Consider the following 19,262-nt stretch of genomic DNA (forward strand, 5'->3'; position numbering starts at 1 on the left):
TTCTTTTATGTGGTTTATTTGGATCTGATTTGGCAGGTTTGAAACCTTACAATGTGAGTTTCTTGAATTCATGAGGCACAAACAGCAGCACCCACTGTTTTCCGTTTCCGAAAAAGAAACTCAAACCAGATGGCTCCTGGCAGTGAAACTTCATAATTTTTGCCTGGTCTTTGAGACGAAAGAACTTTGTTTAAATTTAAAAGTCATCTTATGCCTGTTAGGTGATCATTATATCTCTGTGGATCATGTAAAAGAAGAAAAAGGGAGGATCAAATCAAACAGTTGTTGATTATGCCAGGGAGCCAACGAATCCAATGCAGTGTAACTTAGAGTTCAAAAGAAAGTTGGCAAGTTGAATCCTCGAGAAAAGCTGTAGTCGCATACTTGTTTGTGGGAGAGTGGAGAATTTTTTGCATTTTTTCTGACCCGATCATTTCCCAGAGGCAACCATTTTCTCGAGAAACATTTTCTTACATTATTACAAAGTCCAGACCATGGTTATATCAACTGAGCTCAATGAAATATATCAAAAAAATTGCTTATGAAGTACCTTTTTGTTTCTGTAATTTAACTGAACATGTTACGTGGGTCGAGGCCATTAATTCTGCAAGCTTGATCTGTTTTTGAAGTGGAATGAGCAAACCCAGTTCTGAATCTTCATGAAATGGGCAGTAGTCAACAAGTTTTTTTCATCCCTGATATGTCTCTGTGATTATCAACAAATGATTGAACGACAGAAGATCCTGCAGAAATTGCTGTAGAGAAGCACAAATTTGCTTAGATGCATCGGCAACTCAATTGAAATTTGCGTGTGTTTGATAGACGAATGCCTCGCAAGAAAATTTAGAGAGAATGATCTTCCGTCATAACTATCCATTTTTTTTATGCCACCAATTTTCATTTCCTTTCTAAACAGAAAGCTCATGCTCCTCCACTACTGGAAGCATTTTGGGATAGGATTCAAATAAAAGCGAGCTCCTTTCGTTAAAGTATTTATGAAGTTACCGAGGTAACTCTCTTAAGTGGGAAGAGGGGCCAACTTGGGAGTTTTATAATGGAGTTCATAAATGACTGTACCATGAACGGTCTGAAAAGTTAATGGATTCTCCCTGTTAAAAAGGGAGCGCTTATGAGCAACTTCTTAAATTATCATAAAGCTTACAATGTTATTATTTGTAACTATTAAATTTTTCTGAAGTTGCATAACCAAATGCAAAGTAATCACTTTTCATAAGTCATGGCTTCATCATTTTGTTGGTAAGGAACGCCATGGCTTCATCATTTTGTTGCAGGCAGCCATTCTTCCTCATGTCAAGCTTTTGGTTCGATTTACAGAAGAATATGACCAAGCTGATGAACTTGGCTAACTTTCCAAGGCCTGAAATGTAATACCATTTGTTGGAAACTAAGTTAGGGACTTTCTTCTGATACTGGTAGGGGCGTTCCTGGAATTCACTGTAGTTCTATAGATGCCCTAGACTGGTACACCAATAGGGCATAGGACAGAAGAAGGGACATGAGTGGTAACTAAGTGTTTGAACTTTTGTGGTTGGTTCTTAGAAGTTGGTTCAATGGGGAACATGACAAAGGAATGTACTGAACCTATTCCTCCAGGTACCGTTCTGTAGGAACAGCTGGATTGAGGTAAAAGAGTTCGAGGACACAATGCTGATCTGGATCCGGTTCTAATGTAGGCATATTCTTGAAGCCATTATTAACTGGTAGTAATTGGATACCTAGCCGGGTTTGTACATGGAGTTGATTTCACATGAAATGTTTACATGCTAATGGATTTGGATCCACTTCCATAAAACTGGGATTTGGGTTTCATTTGCAAGACTGAAACGGATCGGATCGAAAGATTCAACAAGACATTTGCTAGAAACAAAAGTGGGTAGTGAGAGATTCATTAAAACATTCAGAGAGTGTTCCATCTGCCAAACGATCCGATTCCTTTTATTTTATCAAAGAAATCTGTTGTTTAGTTTACAAAATTTTCATTGCTGGGACATCATATGTCCCTTCCTAACAGAACAAGATCCATATTTTGCCATCTGAAGGTTACCCATCAAATCAAATCCAACCTAGATCCATATTTATTTGTTCTTTGGCATCTAAACGGACCCGAACCTATCTAGAATCAATCATACCGGCCTTACATCTGTCATGGTTGCAAGACACTGTTGAGAAAATCATGGTTCATACAGATCAATGAGAAGTTGGTCTGTGGTGCAAACAAGACTGTCCTGATCCAGATCTACGAACACATGCTGTGCAGGTGTTTGATGAACATAGATGCTATAATTCTCATAGCAGAACGGTACTTTCTTTCACCAAGAAGAGCTCTGTTCTGTTGATGTGGTTACAGGGATCTCACTTAGTCCTTCAAGTTAAAGGAAGAAGGTCAAGAGTTCAATATAACCTGTATGCAGCTCTTACATATACAATTTGATTTGGAGAAAATAAAATCACCATCTTCTAATGCAAAACCACGGAGACACATGAATGCCAAGGGAAATGCTCCGGTTGTTAAGTGTACGTGGGCAAGGCCTTCTGTCTCTCATATGAGGAAACCTGGCAAGGGCCAATGCATCCTTTTCTGGTTTTTATGGTGGCAGCTTGAAACATTCACTAGGTTCAAACTCTGACTGCTTTCATACACCCGAACCACCACCCACTACACCAAGAAGGGAAATTTCATATAGTCTGACCAATCCTAATTTTTTGACACTTTTCTTCTATTTTTTTTAAATTGGTTTATAAGCAAGAGTTTAATTAGGATAAACTTCTATGCATAACGTAAATTTCAAAAATTCTAACGTGCTACATCTTTCCAAATGTCTGCAGGTGATGGACTTCTTGACTGGAATAATTTGTTGAGGAAACACTGTGAATGGGATTATGGTCAATTCAAGTTAAACTCATACACCGCGATTAATTTACTCACTTCCAGTGTCAAAATGCAGGGGAAATTGGACGTGCAGGCAAATTCGCTGCCAAAGACTAATGCATTTGAATAATCTGAGCTATTAACAGACCTTCCCTGCCATTCTCCTTACTCATACCTGGGCTTAGGTGGTCTCGATTCCAAGTTACCAAAAGAAGATCTTGCATCTTGTCTTTCTCAATATTAAATGCTGCTTATTACCTTCCTCAAATATAAAGTTTACAAGCATCAAATGGTTTCATGTTGCGCTGCAAAAAGGGGCACCAACATTTCCCAAGTATGTCAAAAGTCGGTAGCTTTTGTCATACAGGATTTAGTATGTTCTTGTTGCAATTCTGCACAGAATTGTTAATTGCTATAAAAGTAGCAGCTAAGAATAGTCTAAAGTCCAAGAAAAGCGACTGGGCACTGCTGCCAATGATCACCAATCTGTGCTACTATGATGCTGCATCTTGTTCGAGCACTAGCAGGGTTTGGATATTGGAGGTGTATCCCAAGGCCAAGTGTCTGCTGCACCACAGATGCGGTCCTGCAACTGCTCCATGTTCGTAGTTCTTTGCATTGGTAAGCCACCTTCTGTTTTTAACTTAATGTTTGAATCGCTTCTCTCAGCTCCAGTGATTAGGGTTTCAGTTAGTGAAGATGCATCCTGGTAACAGCCACTGTCGAGCACCTGTGGGGTGTCAACTGGCCGGCACATAATCCAGGAGGGAGGCAGTGGGGTGACTGAGGCTTGCTGCAGAGGATGCTGATTAACGAGATTAGCAAGAGGCCCTCTGGGAATCAGATCTTGTGCCATCTTAACCTGAAAATGGGGTTCAAGAGGGGATATTGGAGACATCAAAATTTAATGTTGCAATTGCATGACATTTTGTATTGTTCCAAGTAAGATGCATGCATAGAGGGGACAACATCTTTAACCATGGTTTAAAAACTTTTATTTGTAAAGTTATTTTTTCGAAGTCAAACTATTAATTATTATTATTATTTAGTCTTTTGGAAGTATAACTTTATGCATGACACCATGTGAACCATCATCCAAGTTAATATTACAGCGTATATGGCATTTCTAGTTGCATAACCAATTGACTAAAGTATGACATTGGTGGGACTTTAGGAGGCTTCCAGGTACTTCTATCTCTATAAATTGATGATGCAGATGAGATCTGATGATAGCGTGATGCAGATCTCAAGTTCATCTACATAGCAGAGTGGTCACATGTTACTTGCTGCTTTCAAATAATGGAGAAGGAAATCGATTAGAAAATTAAACAGTGTCCAAACATACCGTTGCTCTTAAGGCTTCGACATCCGACTTTAGAACAAGGTTGTTGCCTGCTGCCTCTTTACACCGCTGACTGATCTCTGTCAGTTGCTTGAACAGTGAGGAATTCTCGCCTCTTAGTTGATCCACCTGAACAGAAGTAGAAAGAGAGAGGTACAATTTTAGATTTTTATCCAAGGAGAACGAAGGTAGGGCGCGAGAGAGGTCAATCTATTTTCCGATTTTGCTAAGTTGGAGTTAATGCTAACTATGCTGAGAGATAAACGCTCAGCATCGAACTCTTGACCTTACTCAACATGAAAGCCTAAAATCCAACTTATAATAAAGTGGCCTGAGCTGTTGTTGGTACAATGGATAAACTGATAACAAAACATGGTTGTCGTGTTCAATCCAGGCTCTAAATCAAAGAATACTCGTCATACTTTGTCAATGCTACTGAATAAGGCACTCTGCCAAAAGAAAGAAATAGAATTTAGATACCTGTGATTCAAGCTCATTCAAATGAGCTTGCTTTCTTCTTCTTGATCGCCTGGCAGATTCCCTATTAGACACCATCCTGGACCAAAAACAATAAAACAGTAACAATTACTAATTGCACGTAATGGAGATTAATAAGTGAGATTTGGCTCAAAATCTTGTTAACACGTCTAAGCAAGAGAACAAAAAGCAATTGCAATAATGGCCACAAATATTCGGCCGAGAAATGGCATAAGAGGTAAGGTAGGTCAGGTTTTGGAATGATCAGCAATTCATTTGTCAACTTGACATTTTTCTTAGATACAATTGCCACGAAATTGCTTGGTAGAACTATAATAAAGGTCATTTACAAATTGTTTGGCAGCTAGTACCTATTTTGAATTCTCGGGGCTTCAACTTCTTACTTCCTATGTTGCAAAAGGAGGAAAAAGACTGTTAAACTAAGTTGAAGCATAGTAAAACACCAAAAAACAAGTCTGGTACTTTCAGGGATGAAGAAATGATAAATAAGTTGAAGCATAATAAAACACTAAAAAACAAGTCTGGTACTTTGAGGGATGGAGAAAAGGTAAAGGCTTTCTCCCTCTTGTCGGGCAATACAATGTCATAGTGAACCTACCCACCCAACTCTATTTTTAAGTTTCTAGCTGCATCATTATTCTCTCAACTGACATAAGGCGACACGGCGTTTTGACTCACTTCAAACCGAGGCGCGGCCCTTGACGGATTATTGATAGTATACTGATAACGATAAACTGGCAAGGAACTAACTGGTTTTTTTTTATGACACATTTCATAAATTCCTACTCGTCAATCCAATCAAGAATACCATCTTATCTCTGACCTTTCTGATCTTCTGATCTTCTGAAGCAGCTAAGCTTTTCGTAAGTTTTAACACCCAAAAAAGGAAAGGAAAGGCAAATCAGTTAATTACTTCGCCTCCATAAATGAATGAACAACAGAATAATCATATAGAAGAAACCAAGTTTCAGCATCAAAATCTGTGCACGAACTTGAGACTTGGTTTTAAGAAGTATGAAATGAAATGCTTGAAATTAGAGAGTGAAGGCATGCACGACTGCACCGGACTCACCGTCTCATGCGTTTCAACTCGCTACCATCGACGCTTTCCTCACATTGCCCAGCTTCGGTTTCCATGTCGTCATCTTCGTCAGACTGCTCCCCCGAGTTTTTGCACCCAAATGTGAACCCACTCCCACCTGTAGATGCTGGACCTACTTGCACAACACAAATTACAAAATGCACAGGGTTGGCGCCCATAGGAATTGAACCAGTGACTAGCATAACTGGTCCGCCCATAAGAATGAAACCAGGCCTAGCCGAACTTTTGAGGGCTAAAAGATTCAGTAGTAAAAGCTGAAGCTCTAAGCTTCTACTTTTTTTTCCATGAATTTTTGCCCTTTTAGTGGCTGAATGATAAACTCATAGGTGTTTTGTATGAGGACCTAGAGGCGTGTAAAATACTTCACCCATCCGGAACACCCTGGAAATATAATTCTTTCTGTCTACGAATATCAAATAAAATAAATTAAAATAAAATGCAACAAATAAAGTCTGTTCGAAGTGCGGATGTTACTTGAGCCCCTAACAGCTGGGGAGGGACACCATCCGAGCTTTGTTGGCTGCCCACAGCTTGAGAAGTCGTCCTTAGAACCCTATACAGATTCACAAAAAATTGTAAACTCCCAGCCATCTATAGACCAAAATTGTAAACAAAAAAATTTAAATACGAACAAGTTAGACGGCATAGACAAGTGCATTCTAACTACGTTGGGGCGTGAGCTTAAGAGGACGTCTGGTAGCCTCAAATTTAAAATCAATAGATCAGATGTAGCGTGTTTTTACTGATGTGATAAAAGTTCTATAGTAAAAGTCATGATTCATCAAACTAACGATCTTAGGTCGACCTAAGGTCTATACTTAAGATCTTTATTTTACTTCTTTGCATTGAGAAATATCAAATTTAAGATCAAACGAGGGAGTGTGCGGTCTTAAATCCATGGTTCTCAAATTTTGATGATTGCAAATATGAGTCTATCAAACATTTCCTAAGGTGGTTAACATTCATAATATAAGATCCAGTTGTATCTTTTTCGTTTGTTACTTAGGAAAGCTTATGTTGTCATAGGCAGATCCACACTAGCTTTTCAATGTTTCCTTATTTTCAATTAATATTTCGTAATATCTTGTCTGTTATCTTTATGAGTGCCCCTTTTGGATATAAAACCTTGTGAAGAGTGTCCCCTGTAACTAGAAAATTTTTCTGGCCTCGCCTCTGTCTATTGTTCATAGGGTGACATAAAACCTGGAGTCTGCTTCCCGAACCTAGAGTCATAGCATGTGTGGGCAAACAGAAACGGTTGTGCCCCACAGTTATAGCCATAGACTGTCCGCCTATCAGTGTTGTTTGGAACAGTTACGCTACGGGTGGAGCCAGGGGGATGGCGAGACCATGAAATGAAATTTTACTATATAATATTTATAAAGTGGCCCCTTTTTTAAAAAAAAAAAAAAAAAAGAAACTAGGTTCTCCATTGAGTGCTGCCTTCTCTTAACAATGGCAACCAGGTACGTCTGAAAATCAGAACGGGTTGGAGCAACTTGGCCTGTGCTGACCCGACTGAGACTGGATCGGATCCACCAAAGTAGGTCGTACCTTCATGAAGTGTTTCTCACGGGGCAACTCCATTTCCTGGACTTTCTCTCGTCATGATCATCGCGCTTCTGAATTTTTTTTAATACGACCAAACTTTTGCTGACAATTCTCGGGATGGGCATTCAATTTCTCTGACTTTCCTTCACCACTTGTATATAATATCTGCAACGCCACCATCGATGATGCTGTTACGCCACAGATGCTCTCTGTTGTCACACATGACATGACAAACACCTCCACTTGATCGTTACAATTGCATTATTTTTTCTACCTCTTCTTTTCTTATAGTCATAACTTCAATCATTTTGACAACTTTCTCTGGGCAACGAAATATAATGCAACTGTATTCGAGTCTTTAGTGGCTTCCCTAAATTCAGTTTCGCCTAGTGTCAAGGACGAGAAAGTTATATGGAAAGCCTAGAAGGGGAGCCAGATATGAGGACAGGACCCTTCAACCTTCATGCCAACAAGCAGCAGCGCCCCTTGAAGAAGGGGCAGAGCCTCAAAATTAAAAAAATATGTATATGTAAATTAAAAAAAATCATTTAACTTTATATAAAAATTTTGAAAAAAATTATATTTGTTAAAATTTTGAAACTATAATTTGGCATCTTAATAAAAAAATTCCGACTCCACTCTCTTGACTTCAAGCATGTCCCTTTTATAACACCTTTATCCTTTTATAACACCCCTTTATGACACATTTACATTATATGGAGTTGAAATCCTCTGTTATTTAGAGTTCCATCCAATCATGAATACATGGGGGAATGATTAAATATACTGCCCCATGCAATGCATTGGACGGTGCACTGTAAGAAGTTGGAAAATTTCCCTATGCAAATTCAGATGGAAAAATCCACGAATCCTGATCTACATGACAAAAACGAAACATTCTATGAAAGCGCTATATCATGAAGCTGTAATAAAAAACTTAGTTCTATATTTGATTCATTACGAACTATCAATCAACAATTATAATCAGTTCAAGTAATTTATTTAACTTATGTATTTGTCATATTTATATAATGTGTTTGCATATGTGCGTGTGTAAATTCATTTTTTTGATGCTTTCAAGTAGATGGATCACATATTTGCAGTCAGAACTCAGAAAGAACGCAAAAGAAGAATTGCAGCATTTTTCTGCAATTTCATTGCATAGTAACTTCAGAATTGCAGAAAAGCCTGTTAGATATATAATCGAATTAGAATAGCTTAATTTCAGAACTGCAGGGAAACTTTTGCAATCGAAAGAGAGAGAGAGAGAGAGAGATCTCACCGGATCATCGACGAGTCCTCCTCCCAACGCGTGATCGGAAGGGGATTTCCCCTGCAAGAAATCGCCGGGGGTTTTGTCAGAGATGTGCGCTTCCTTGATCCCGAGGATGCCGTCGGGGCACTCGCCCTCGCCTTCGCTGCTCATGCACAAGAAGGCCTCGAGGTTGAGCTGCGAGTCGCTCTTTTTCATCATGCCATGGAACCCGACGATCCTCATTCCGATCTCCCCTGGATTCCCGCTGGCCGCCAGGTTCATGAAAGCCGATGTGTTCTCCAAACGTCGTCCCATACCCTTCTTTTGTTCTCCCTCTCTTCGTCGTCTTCGTCTTCAGTCTCCTTCACTGCGAAGGAATCGTTTCTTCTCGCAGAACACAGAGAAAGAGAGAGTGGTGTTGGCAAAAAGAGACGGAGCAGCGCTTGGAATTTTCCACTTCTGCTCGCCTTTTAGCCATTAATTATGTTAGTGGGACGCCCCCATGAGGAACGCTTTCAAGCAAAAGTACCCCCCAAAGTTCATTACTACCTAAACGTCCAGCCCCGTACTTCGCTGCGCCACGTAACAATTGCTCTCATATCTTCTCTCCGACTATCCTCCGTCTTTCCATGATACCCGACGGCATGGTGAGCATTTTGCGGGTTTCTGCTTAGGCTTGAGCTTTCTGTGCTACCTCCTTTTACTTTGATTGCAGTCTACCAACTTTGAAAACAAAGCCTTTTTTGTCTGGTTCTGCCCTTTGCCGTCAGCTGCTTTGGCAAGCTGCACTTGTAAAGTGACGATAATGCCCCTAAGCGGTCTGTCTATATAAAAAAATGAAATGGATAAAAAAGCTTCTCAAAATGAAACTAAATTTCGAGCTCCTTTCTTTTTCATAATTGATCAATCATATGCTGGAGAAGATGATCATAAAAAAAGTTATCTTAACTATCAAGATATAATCTCTAATATTATAAGGGTTATGTAATATAAACTCAAGTAAACATAATGATTATTGCGCATTGATTTTTATGAGTTCGTTTAATTCACTTCATTTCACAAGATTTTGAAATCTGCTGTGTAGCGGGCGCTATTAAATGGTTAAAAACGAAAAATTTACTGTTAAAAAACGTTGTTATAAGGGCATTAACAATCATTCATGATGTGACAATAACTTACAACGCTTTAGTAATAACTTATGCTATTTTTTAATAATAATGTATTAATTTTTAATCTTCTAAGATAAAATCAGGCACAAAGAACCTCCCCAAAAACACTTCATAACAGTGGCATCTCGTTAATTTAGGGAAACAACAAGGGTAAAGAATGTAAGCGGCGGCGGTGAATCGGAGGTGAAGGAGAATGCGCTCACTTTTAAAAAGATGCTACATCAATACTTCTCCCTTTCGGTGGCTTTCTCCTGGATGTTTACAAAAGTACCCCTCTACAATGCCATGTACACGGCCGTGTGGGCAATTGGCCACACCAGCCCACATAAATGTATTTTTTACTTAGAGTGTCTCTTAAAAGTTAATGAAATTGGCATTTGATGTTCCTTGTTTGATAGAGCAGATGCTAGCGGTTGCAAACTGATCGGATCCACTAAACCGACATCCATTAGAAGTCAGACCAAAATCAGATCCCAGCTATTCATACTATCTCAGTGTGGCCCTATGTTGTACACCTTAGCTTTGGTTTTTATACATGACTATAACCAAACAAGTTCTTTCATGGGTAGGGATGTCAACGGATCAAATTCAAATTGAATATATCCTTAATCGTGTTCGCTTTTTTCAGATACTCACATATTCAGATTCGAATACGAACAAAGAAAAGTCATATCCAAATCCTATGCAAACCTGATTTTTACATTCATATCCTGATCCAAATCTAATTTTTATATTTATATCTGAATTCGAATCCAGATTTTGAGCCGAATTGTTATACTTATATATGAAGTCTCAATCTATGGTCCCACTTTGAATTTTGCAGCCATAAAAACAAAAACGCAAGCGTGCAATTAGGTGTCAGAGCTCCTAGACTGCCTTTATAAGTTTGTGAGATGTCAAGATTCACCTTACTTTTCTTGGATCACAGTCATTGATTTGAAGCCAAATGTAGATCCTATAGTTGAAATGTTAACATGCCCAAGGGCCAAATTTCTACCGTTTGGCATATCTAGTTGAACCAGTGACCGGTTGGTGGTCAGTCACTTGTTTGATTCCTGTGAGCACCAATTCTCGGCACAGCCTCATGCATAAGTTGCCGACGGACCGGGGGAGGGCGGCGTTGTGGGTCCTCAGGCAACATCCAACCACTAACTTTCTTTCTTCAACGTGGAGACAACATTCATGATTTACTGTTAGGGGATGTATGTAAATAGATCGAGTATATAAATTTCTGATCCAACTTCAAATCTGTTTAGTCAAATTAAGCAAAGAAATTCATATCCAGTTACTAATAATATTTGGATTTCAGCATTCAATTTCATAACTTGATTCAAATCCCGAGTCCCAAATCCAACCCCTGATAAAGATCAGACCCAATTACATATAAATACCATATTTTATGCGAGTGGAACTGGAATTCAACTTGGTAAGAACAAATCCAAGTATGAATCTGATTATACATAATCATATGGAGTGCAGTAGAAGCTGAATTTAAAACCAAACGTGAACTGTTCCCATTCCTAGCTTGAAGGTACCACAGATCATATCCCAAAGCAGGACCCTTCATACATGAGATTGGACCCTCTGCATCAATTCTTAAATCACACATTTTGGCCAGGTGAAGCCGACAAAAAGCGAATCTTAATTCCAGGTTAAATGCTCTTTTTTTTTTTTCTTCCGTTGAATTTTGAATTTTGTGTGTAGAGACAGCAACAGATTCTTGAATTTAAAGTTCTCTCTTGCTTAAGAAGAAAATGGCCTGTAACATGCTGCCAAAAGGAGAAAAGTTTCGAGAAAAACATCCATACCATGTACAAGCAGATCAGATTTGGATAAGATAATAGACAGGAAACCAAACAATGGAGGTTGGTATCCCCTAATATTCCCGACTTAAGTTAAGCACAATATCAATGCCTAACTGAGCTAACCTCAGGTACCGTAGATTCATATGATGATCATGAGTTCATGACATAGACAGCGATGAATAACAACCAGGAAAAATTTCTGGCAGTAAAACAGAATGATAGCAAGCAGTAGATGGTCATGGTAGCATCTAATTAATTGATTAGGAAAACCAAGTAGTTATACTGATGAGGGCAGCCCTCAGAGTTTCAGTAATCTACAAATTTTAAACAAGGAAATAGAATGAAGGGGCATTCGATGATCAACCCCAGGCTTGCTTAATAACTGAAGGACCAGACCTGCAAAATATCATAAAGAAGTGCGGCCTCGCCTCAGAGGAAAAAATTAGGCCCTCGCTAGTTGAATGGGACAATTAAGCAATCACATAAAGGATAGACTCAATAAAGCAACTTCCACTGAGCTGCTGACCTGTACAAGTTCAACTCTCAAGCAAGGCAGCCTTCACCGTGAGGAACTGCCCACGTATAATAATGGGGAAATCAGCATTCTCTGTCAACTTCTCTGCAGTCGTCAATTTCATCTAAACTGGAGCTCTTGGAACCAAAATATCCTTCCATGCCTCATAGAACATCCAGGTGATCCCAGAAGAAGGCATTACTTTGAGGGTGCTCGCAGCCCAGCCCCTGTAGAGACCCATGACACCCTCTTGCTGAATAACTTCTGCCAAGGCTTCAGTAATGTTGGCCGGGCATCTACCCCTTAAAGCTCCAACCATAAGGCGCTTTCTTGCCACTTCCAGTGGAAATGTGATACTACTTGCAGTGAGACCTGTCACATTAACAGGTAGGTTATTAAGACTCACTTGACTGGACCAGAATTGTTTAACATTACTGCAAGGTGAAGGTTTGCCACAAATAACTCTGAGCTGAAGAGTAGAAGGCAGCAAACCATGAGGAACAAAGTTGCAAAACAAGGAAAAAAAAAAGAAGAAGAAGAAGAAATGCATGTTCTTTTGGTGAAATATTTAGAGAAAAAGTGCATGTAAAACCCCCATGTGGTTTTTCGTTCTTCACCACTGGTGAGTAGATGGAATGCAGGAACAACCTGGCTAGTCCGTAAGTAAATCTAGGAAGCACCCAGACTCACAGGGACTGACTGCAAAAGGGACAGGCCTTCTCCTGCAGTGGCAATTGACATTGACATCATTCAACTTGAAAACCGTTTAAATCTCAGTAGCACGTCTTAACCTATGGAGCCCAATAACCTTTTCAGACATAATTGAGTTTGCCCTAAAAGGCTAAAACCATAAACGCTTAAAATCATGACATAAAGGCTATAAGCCTCCAGCAGTGCAGCAAATGAAACATCGGAGGTCCATAACACCCCTGAACAAAACTGCTTACGAGGTTATAAAAAAAATGAAAAAAAAAAATCAAATGTTCACGTTGTAATCCACTCTCGAACCTGAAAATGCTCCAACCAAAAGCAACTCAGGACGGCTCAAAGATTGCTTATTCTTAGCCTTGCAGTATGAATTCTTCATTGTCTCATACATGAAATAGTAGCACGTGCTATAAGGAATCATGCCAATCAGTGTAGGAGAAATCCCAGCATAAAAGTTGCCAATGCCACCTTCTCTGTAGATCTTGTTAACAGCATGTGTTATGCTAGTATAAGCTTCTGGATCTACCGTTAACCGGTCCTACAATCGTCAATAAGAGTGAAACCAGAATATCAGTATGTAATATACATTTGATATACACATGTGGGCACGTGTGGATTTTGTGTACCTGTGTGCATATGAAAGAGATGTGGCTTATGTACAGCATGTGTATGTGCATGTGTGTGTATACGAGTGAGAGAGAGAGATGCGAAAGAAAAAGTGATTCTAGATGATAAACAGAATACGGGCTAGAAGCAGCAAAGAAGAAATTATCGGAAGTCAGAAACACAATGGCATGCACTACCACCAAGAATAAGAGAGGAGGGAGTTTGGGGAGAGGGGGTTGGGATTGGGAGAGGATAATCCCCATAATCTATGTGACACAAACTTATGAAAAAGGTTGCCTAAGTCGCGCTTGGGTGTGCAACAAATATGCAGTCGTTTTTTGTCGAATCATTGATAAAATTGTAGCTTGTAACTTTGTTAATTGCTAGTTTAATTGCGTGTGGACAATTTTGTCACTATTTTTGTTGTGTGTGTATATATATATATATATATGTATATATTAGAGAGAGAGAGAGAGAGAGAGAGAGAGAGTGAATGGTGACTCTAGCTATTTAGAGTAACCCAGCCATCCATCGGATGCAGATAGATGGTTGAAAGAAAAACATGAAGAAAAATGTAGCAACTAATAGTAAATGACTAAAATGGCCATTACATTGATCTCCTTGTTTTTCTCTTAACCATCCATCATGATGGATTAGACGGTCCTAATTAGTTGGCTGGATGACACAAAAGGCAAAGTCATCATTCAATGTGTATATATATATATATATATATAGTCCTAATTAGTTGGCTGGATGACACAAAAGGCAAAGTCATCATTCAATGTGTATATATATATATATATATATATATATATATATATATACCCTCACTGCACCTGTGTGACAGCCTATAATACTAATAATCAATGTTATCACTACCGTATTGTATCGTGTATCGGTCGGGCCGACCTATACGCCGTATCGTAACGTATCGTAAAATTAAATTTTTTAATTTATAAAAAATGTTAAAAATTTATAAAAAAATAAAAAAAATCTAAAATAAATCCGAAAAAACTAGTAAAAATCAGAAAAATTCAAGAAAAATGTATTTAAAGGAACATTCATCATTCATGTATATGAAGTATGCATATGAACAAGACATTTCAAAATAAGAAATCAAACATTCAAAAAATCAAAATAACATACTAAGCAACCTAAGAGGCTAAGAGTATTCAATTACATCACAATTCATAAGTTTAGAAGTCAAAACTCAAAACATATTGACATAGTTTTCCCACGGTCCCTAGACTCCCCACAACGAGAAAGAAAGCTTCTTCACTGGCAAAACTTGATGCAAATGGAGAAAATCTCTCCCTCCCACGTCTCTTGTAGCGTTTACAAACAAGAAAAGAGAGAGAGAGGAGCGTCTGTACTAAAACAAGGCGTAAAAAAGGGGCCGTCAGGCCCCTTTTTAATTTTTCCCCCGTATCGTGCGACACGGGGGTGTATCACACGTATCGTGCGATACGGCTACCGTATTGCATGTATCGTGCGATACGCGTACGATACGGACGCGTATCGTCTTTAAACAGTGTATCGTATAGGTCTTCTTGACCTATACGATACGTATCATACGATACGCGTCCGTATCGTACGATACGGATAACATTGCTAATAATCATCAATAGTTTAGCTAAAAATGCATCCATAAATATTGCATTTCCTGAAATAACCAGCATTCTTGCAATCAATGACAAATTACACTTGAACCAACTAAGACCAAAACCATAATGCATCTTTACATGTCTAGACATTCAAATTTTTTATTACCTTCAAAACTTCAAGAGGATGGCAGATGAGAGTGCTTACAACCCCAGCAGTTGCACCCCCAACAGCAACTGGAGAAACCCAAGAAAGGGAAAATTCAAGCCTGAGGTCACCTATCTGTACTTTTGGGCATCCATTTTTATCAAGTTTTTCTTTAGTAGATGCCACTGCCCGTTTTACACATTCAAATGTGGCCAGCTCAATGGCCTGGGTCGGGATTATCCTAACCATATTGACAGTATTACCAGCCCAGAGTCCTTGCCAACCCTGCTGCTCAATAATCTCAATGAAACTACCAGCAATGTTCCTGGAACCAACACCAACAACCATCCTCGTCCTGCATGGTTTGAACTTTAAAAGGTTAACCATATGGTGTGGCTGTTCAGCCATGTACATGCAAAAATGTGTGATTTTAACAGTTATTCACTGAAAATTAACTTCAAATAAAAGGCAAAATCTTCCAAATCGGATCATGCAGTTAGATAAGGAAACAAAAAAGCAAAATACTCCTGAAAGCATGGGACCTGTACCTACGTTACATATGTTTTAACATCCTCAACCACCTGGTTGCAGACACAGTTTTGCTGCTTATCACCCATTTAATCTGTCTCACAAAGTTTACATATTATATCGATAACAAGAAACATGCTCAGAAGGCATAAAGAAAGGTACATCAAGGCAGTCCATATGGCCTTGAAGGATATACATGTGACTCTGAAGAGTGCATGTTGAGGAACATAATAGGGGCAAGGATAACAGCTAACAAAGCAGGTCTAAGAAAAAGAATCTGCTCTTATGGTGATGGCTTTACTTGTGGACAACAGGAACAGGAGATACAGTGTCGAATCTGGCACTCCCAACAAAAAGAACCTGGATTTATATTGAGCACTATTTATCTTTAACGCTCAACAGCCATGTAATACTCAACATCTTCAGAAGAATCTTCCTTTGTGGTTTGTATCTGCAAGAGACCCACTTATTCATGATCAAGGAAGTTTATTCTATCACCATGTCAGTTTACACATGATTTCATAACCTCAGTTTACATTGTCCAGGTCAGAAACGTTGACACATGTATTGTCTATAAGGTCACTTCTTCAGAAGCAGTTTCTTTTTCCAATCTTTATTGCCTTCAGAGGGACATGGTTGCTGCATTCACTATCAGAGCTATTCAACTGAACTTGGTAGGGAGCATAGTATTGGTGACTAACAGTGACACAAGCACAGACATTATGATTGCTCTAATGTAGGTAAACATGCCTTTTTGTTATGCTTGTAAAAGTTCCTCACTCAACCAACAGGAGGAGAGAAATTCATAAATATGGACATGAATTAGCCACAAGACCATGAATCTCTGCATAGAATTTCCACGGAAAAAGTTGCCCAAGCTGGTTATCACTTATCAGATGAGCTTCTCATACATTTTCCTTCATCGTGCAAGTACAAGCGTAAACTACATTTTAGAAAGATTATATATATATATATATATATATATATATCATTAGTTGAAAGGATGATGTGATGGCTGACTTAAATATTGATGCTAGGACTAAAAGTTCTGCACTGGATCCTTTTATTTGGGAAAGGCTTGCTGGGTTTGAGAAGTTCGAAATAAGCCATAACTTACATATAGTCAGCTCCCTTCTCGCATCTTTCATGAAGAACAGGACCAAACAGAAAAAGGCAACCAGGCATGAATTTGTGGTCATTGGCAGCATACGGCCTAGTTCTACTTCCTCACTAAATGCCAAGCACCAATTTTGATAACAGAGGCAGGAACCACACCAGTACAAAGAAACCAAAAATCAGTTCATGTTAACAGAACCTGACCCCTGTGGTTCCAGAAAGCCACAAAATCCCTCACACAATATCCATAAACAAGTAGCTCCTTTTCCAGTAGATGCAACAATTTTGGAAACTTCTATCACATATTTGATAAACTCATGAACAACACATGCACCAATATTGTTAGCATTTGCAAACAAAATAACTGTGAAAATCATCCAAGTGTTAATTTCACAGACACATCTCCAATGAGGCAGAAATGGTGGCTACATGAATCGCCTTTTGTGCTCCCAATGCTGGTGTACTGATTCAAAACAAGGCCTGGGATTTTCAATTGCATTTGTTCTCCAGAGTCCAGATCAGGCAATATTATATCAATCCAAGTGTCAATCACATAAACCAAAAGATCCCAAACATAGACTAGCTTTTATAGGGGATAGAACCAGCTCAAGCATGAAAATGATAAATGGGCATTTATGGTACTGTAGGTTTTCTGGTGAAGTGACGCAGGGACTGTGAAGGGTACAGCTAAATGGTTAAAGCTAATTATATCCACGGAGTTAACATCCATCCAAAAACACTATCGCAACCTTTCTTTTTCCACCCCATTTAGATATTCTGCAGCTGCTGGGGCGACCTTTCCACTGCTTCAATTTCCCTGATTTCTTTTCTCCAAAACATAAAAGATGTCCTCTAAGGGAAGAAACACTACCAAGATCGCTTTCAGTCTTGAGCAGCAAAAAAAAATAATAATAATAATAATCTAAACATGGAATTATGTTATAAGATGATAAAAGCTTATAAGCAACACAGAGACAGAAAAAGGAAAAAAAAAATGATTCACACCTGATGGTCTCAAGAGGAGCTAAAACGGCTTTAGTCATGGCACCTGACAAGGCCCCACTAAAAAACTCGCCAACTTCTCTAGATCTGAAGAAATTCTGCGCCACCACAAACTTAAAGGATTACTAGAAGAACTATCTTTATTCGTTTCTATGAATTCAACCAAATTATCCTCTATGTTGACATGTTCAGACAACACGAGTACAAAAGAATATGGGCTGAGCACATACATAAAAACTAGAGATGGCACTTTCAGCTTAAACAGTCGCATATCAAACAAGAAGATAAGTAACAGGAGAACAATCCATCCAGCTCGCAAGAGAGTTGGACTTAGAACCTTCAAGTTGAAGTGTTGAACGAGGCAAAGAGTTCAAAACCCTGAGGTGCCTTTCTTGGAAAGAAAGGCGGGTCGCTGCCCAACAGCAGAAGAGAAGGCATTTTGACAATCATATTCATGACCATGACCGCTAAAAAACAGACGAAATGAAGTCTGCCAGGAGAACAAGACTACAGGACTCTACATGCTTGACCAAGTGATGATCAAGCATCTGAGAAAACGAGAAATAAATATCCATGTTGATCATCATGATCAAGATCATGATCATGATGATAAACAGGTCCGCATTTAGAAGGAAAAAAGGGAAATGAACAGGGCACGCAGGGAAGAGGCTCATGCTCCAAGTGGTGACGATGAATAAAAAGGTGCTTTATTTCCAGACGCAGGTGATTGTGGTGATCATCACCAACAACCACAAGAACAACATCAACAAGAAGGTTAATGGTATTAACCGCCACCACCATCATGCAAGTTTAGAAAAATAGAACAAAACCAATCACGCATGATTCACTCATATGAAGCTTCACAACAAGAGAACAAGAAACAAAAAAAGACTTGTAAAACAAAAGAAGACTCACCGCAGTAGCGGCCCTCACATCAGGGATCTGCAACTTGAACTCCAGTCCTCCCACCTTCTCGAGTTCAATCTCTTTGGGCACCACCATCTCTGCATATACACCACCATCCCAAATGCATGAAGCAGACGAAGAAACTGAAGAAGATGATGAGAAAGGCGAAGATGGTAACGCCGAATCATCAAAATCCAGCTTCTTCTTCACCGATTCTCTCAGAAAAGCCATTGAATCAACAGACACCGAACGCAAAAATAAGGGACACGGTAACAGAGAAAGAAACACAGAGAGCGAGAGAAAGACGAAGACTCCCCCTCCAAAAACAAATGCAACAGAATCTTTCACCTTTGAATCAGGACGAGCAGGGAAGTCCTGCGTTGTTTTTATATCAAAATCAAGGATTTACCACGGTGGTAAAAGCCATCCCATCGTCGTCTGTGTGACACATGGTGATGGCCATGGGGGACCAACTCCCTCCCCCTGCTCAACTTCGTTTTCTCATTTCTCTTTTCCTCCTC

General features: G+C 39.2%; 2 protein-coding genes across 4 annotated transcripts; both read right to left on the reverse strand.

The window, feature by feature from the left end:
* Positions 1–3,096: 3,096 nt before the first annotated feature.
* Positions 3,097–9,097, reverse strand: LOC116265040 (bZIP transcription factor RISBZ5-like). 2 transcript variants are annotated; one of them, XM_031645560.2, is made up of 6 exons: positions 8,666–9,095; positions 6,307–6,385; positions 5,803–5,944; positions 4,713–4,788; positions 4,236–4,361; positions 3,097–3,752 (listed from the first exon to the last, which is right to left on the reverse strand). In XM_031645560.2, exons 1-6 carry the CDS (start codon positions 8,951–8,953, stop codon positions 3,411–3,413), a joined length of 1,053 nt encoding a protein of 350 aa, XP_031501420.1. In that variant the 5' UTR covers positions 8,954–9,095; the 3' UTR covers positions 3,097–3,410. The 2 variants fall into 2 exon arrangements, with proteins under 2 accessions (XP_031501420.1, XP_031501421.1); XM_031645561.2 differs by lacking the exon at positions 3,097–3,752 and adding an exon at positions 3,914–4,146 and having other exon boundaries at positions 8,666–9,097.
* A 2,731-nt stretch (positions 9,098–11,828) lies between these two features.
* Positions 11,829–19,262, reverse strand: LOC116264578 (probable mitochondrial adenine nucleotide transporter BTL1). Of its 2 annotated transcripts, XM_031644882.2 has the most exons (6): positions 19,090–19,262; positions 18,751–18,839; positions 17,839–17,933; positions 15,211–15,544; positions 13,135–13,372; positions 11,829–12,498 (listed from the first exon to the last, which is right to left on the reverse strand). In XM_031644882.2, the coding sequence occupies exons 2-6, from the start codon at positions 18,835–18,837 to the stop codon at positions 12,251–12,253; spliced, it is 1,002 nt and encodes a 333-aa protein (XP_031500742.1). In that variant the 5' UTR covers positions 18,838–18,839; positions 19,090–19,262; the 3' UTR covers positions 11,829–12,250. The 2 variants fall into 2 exon arrangements, with proteins under 2 accessions (XP_031500742.1, XP_031500741.1); XM_031644881.2 differs by lacking the exon at positions 19,090–19,262 and having other exon boundaries at positions 18,751–19,083.

Source organism: Nymphaea colorata, chromosome 11, assembly GCF_008831285.2.
Source record: "Nymphaea colorata isolate Beijing-Zhang1983 chromosome 11, ASM883128v2, whole genome shotgun sequence".
Lineage (NCBI taxonomy): Eukaryota > Viridiplantae > Streptophyta > Magnoliopsida > Nymphaeales > Nymphaeaceae > Nymphaea > Nymphaea colorata.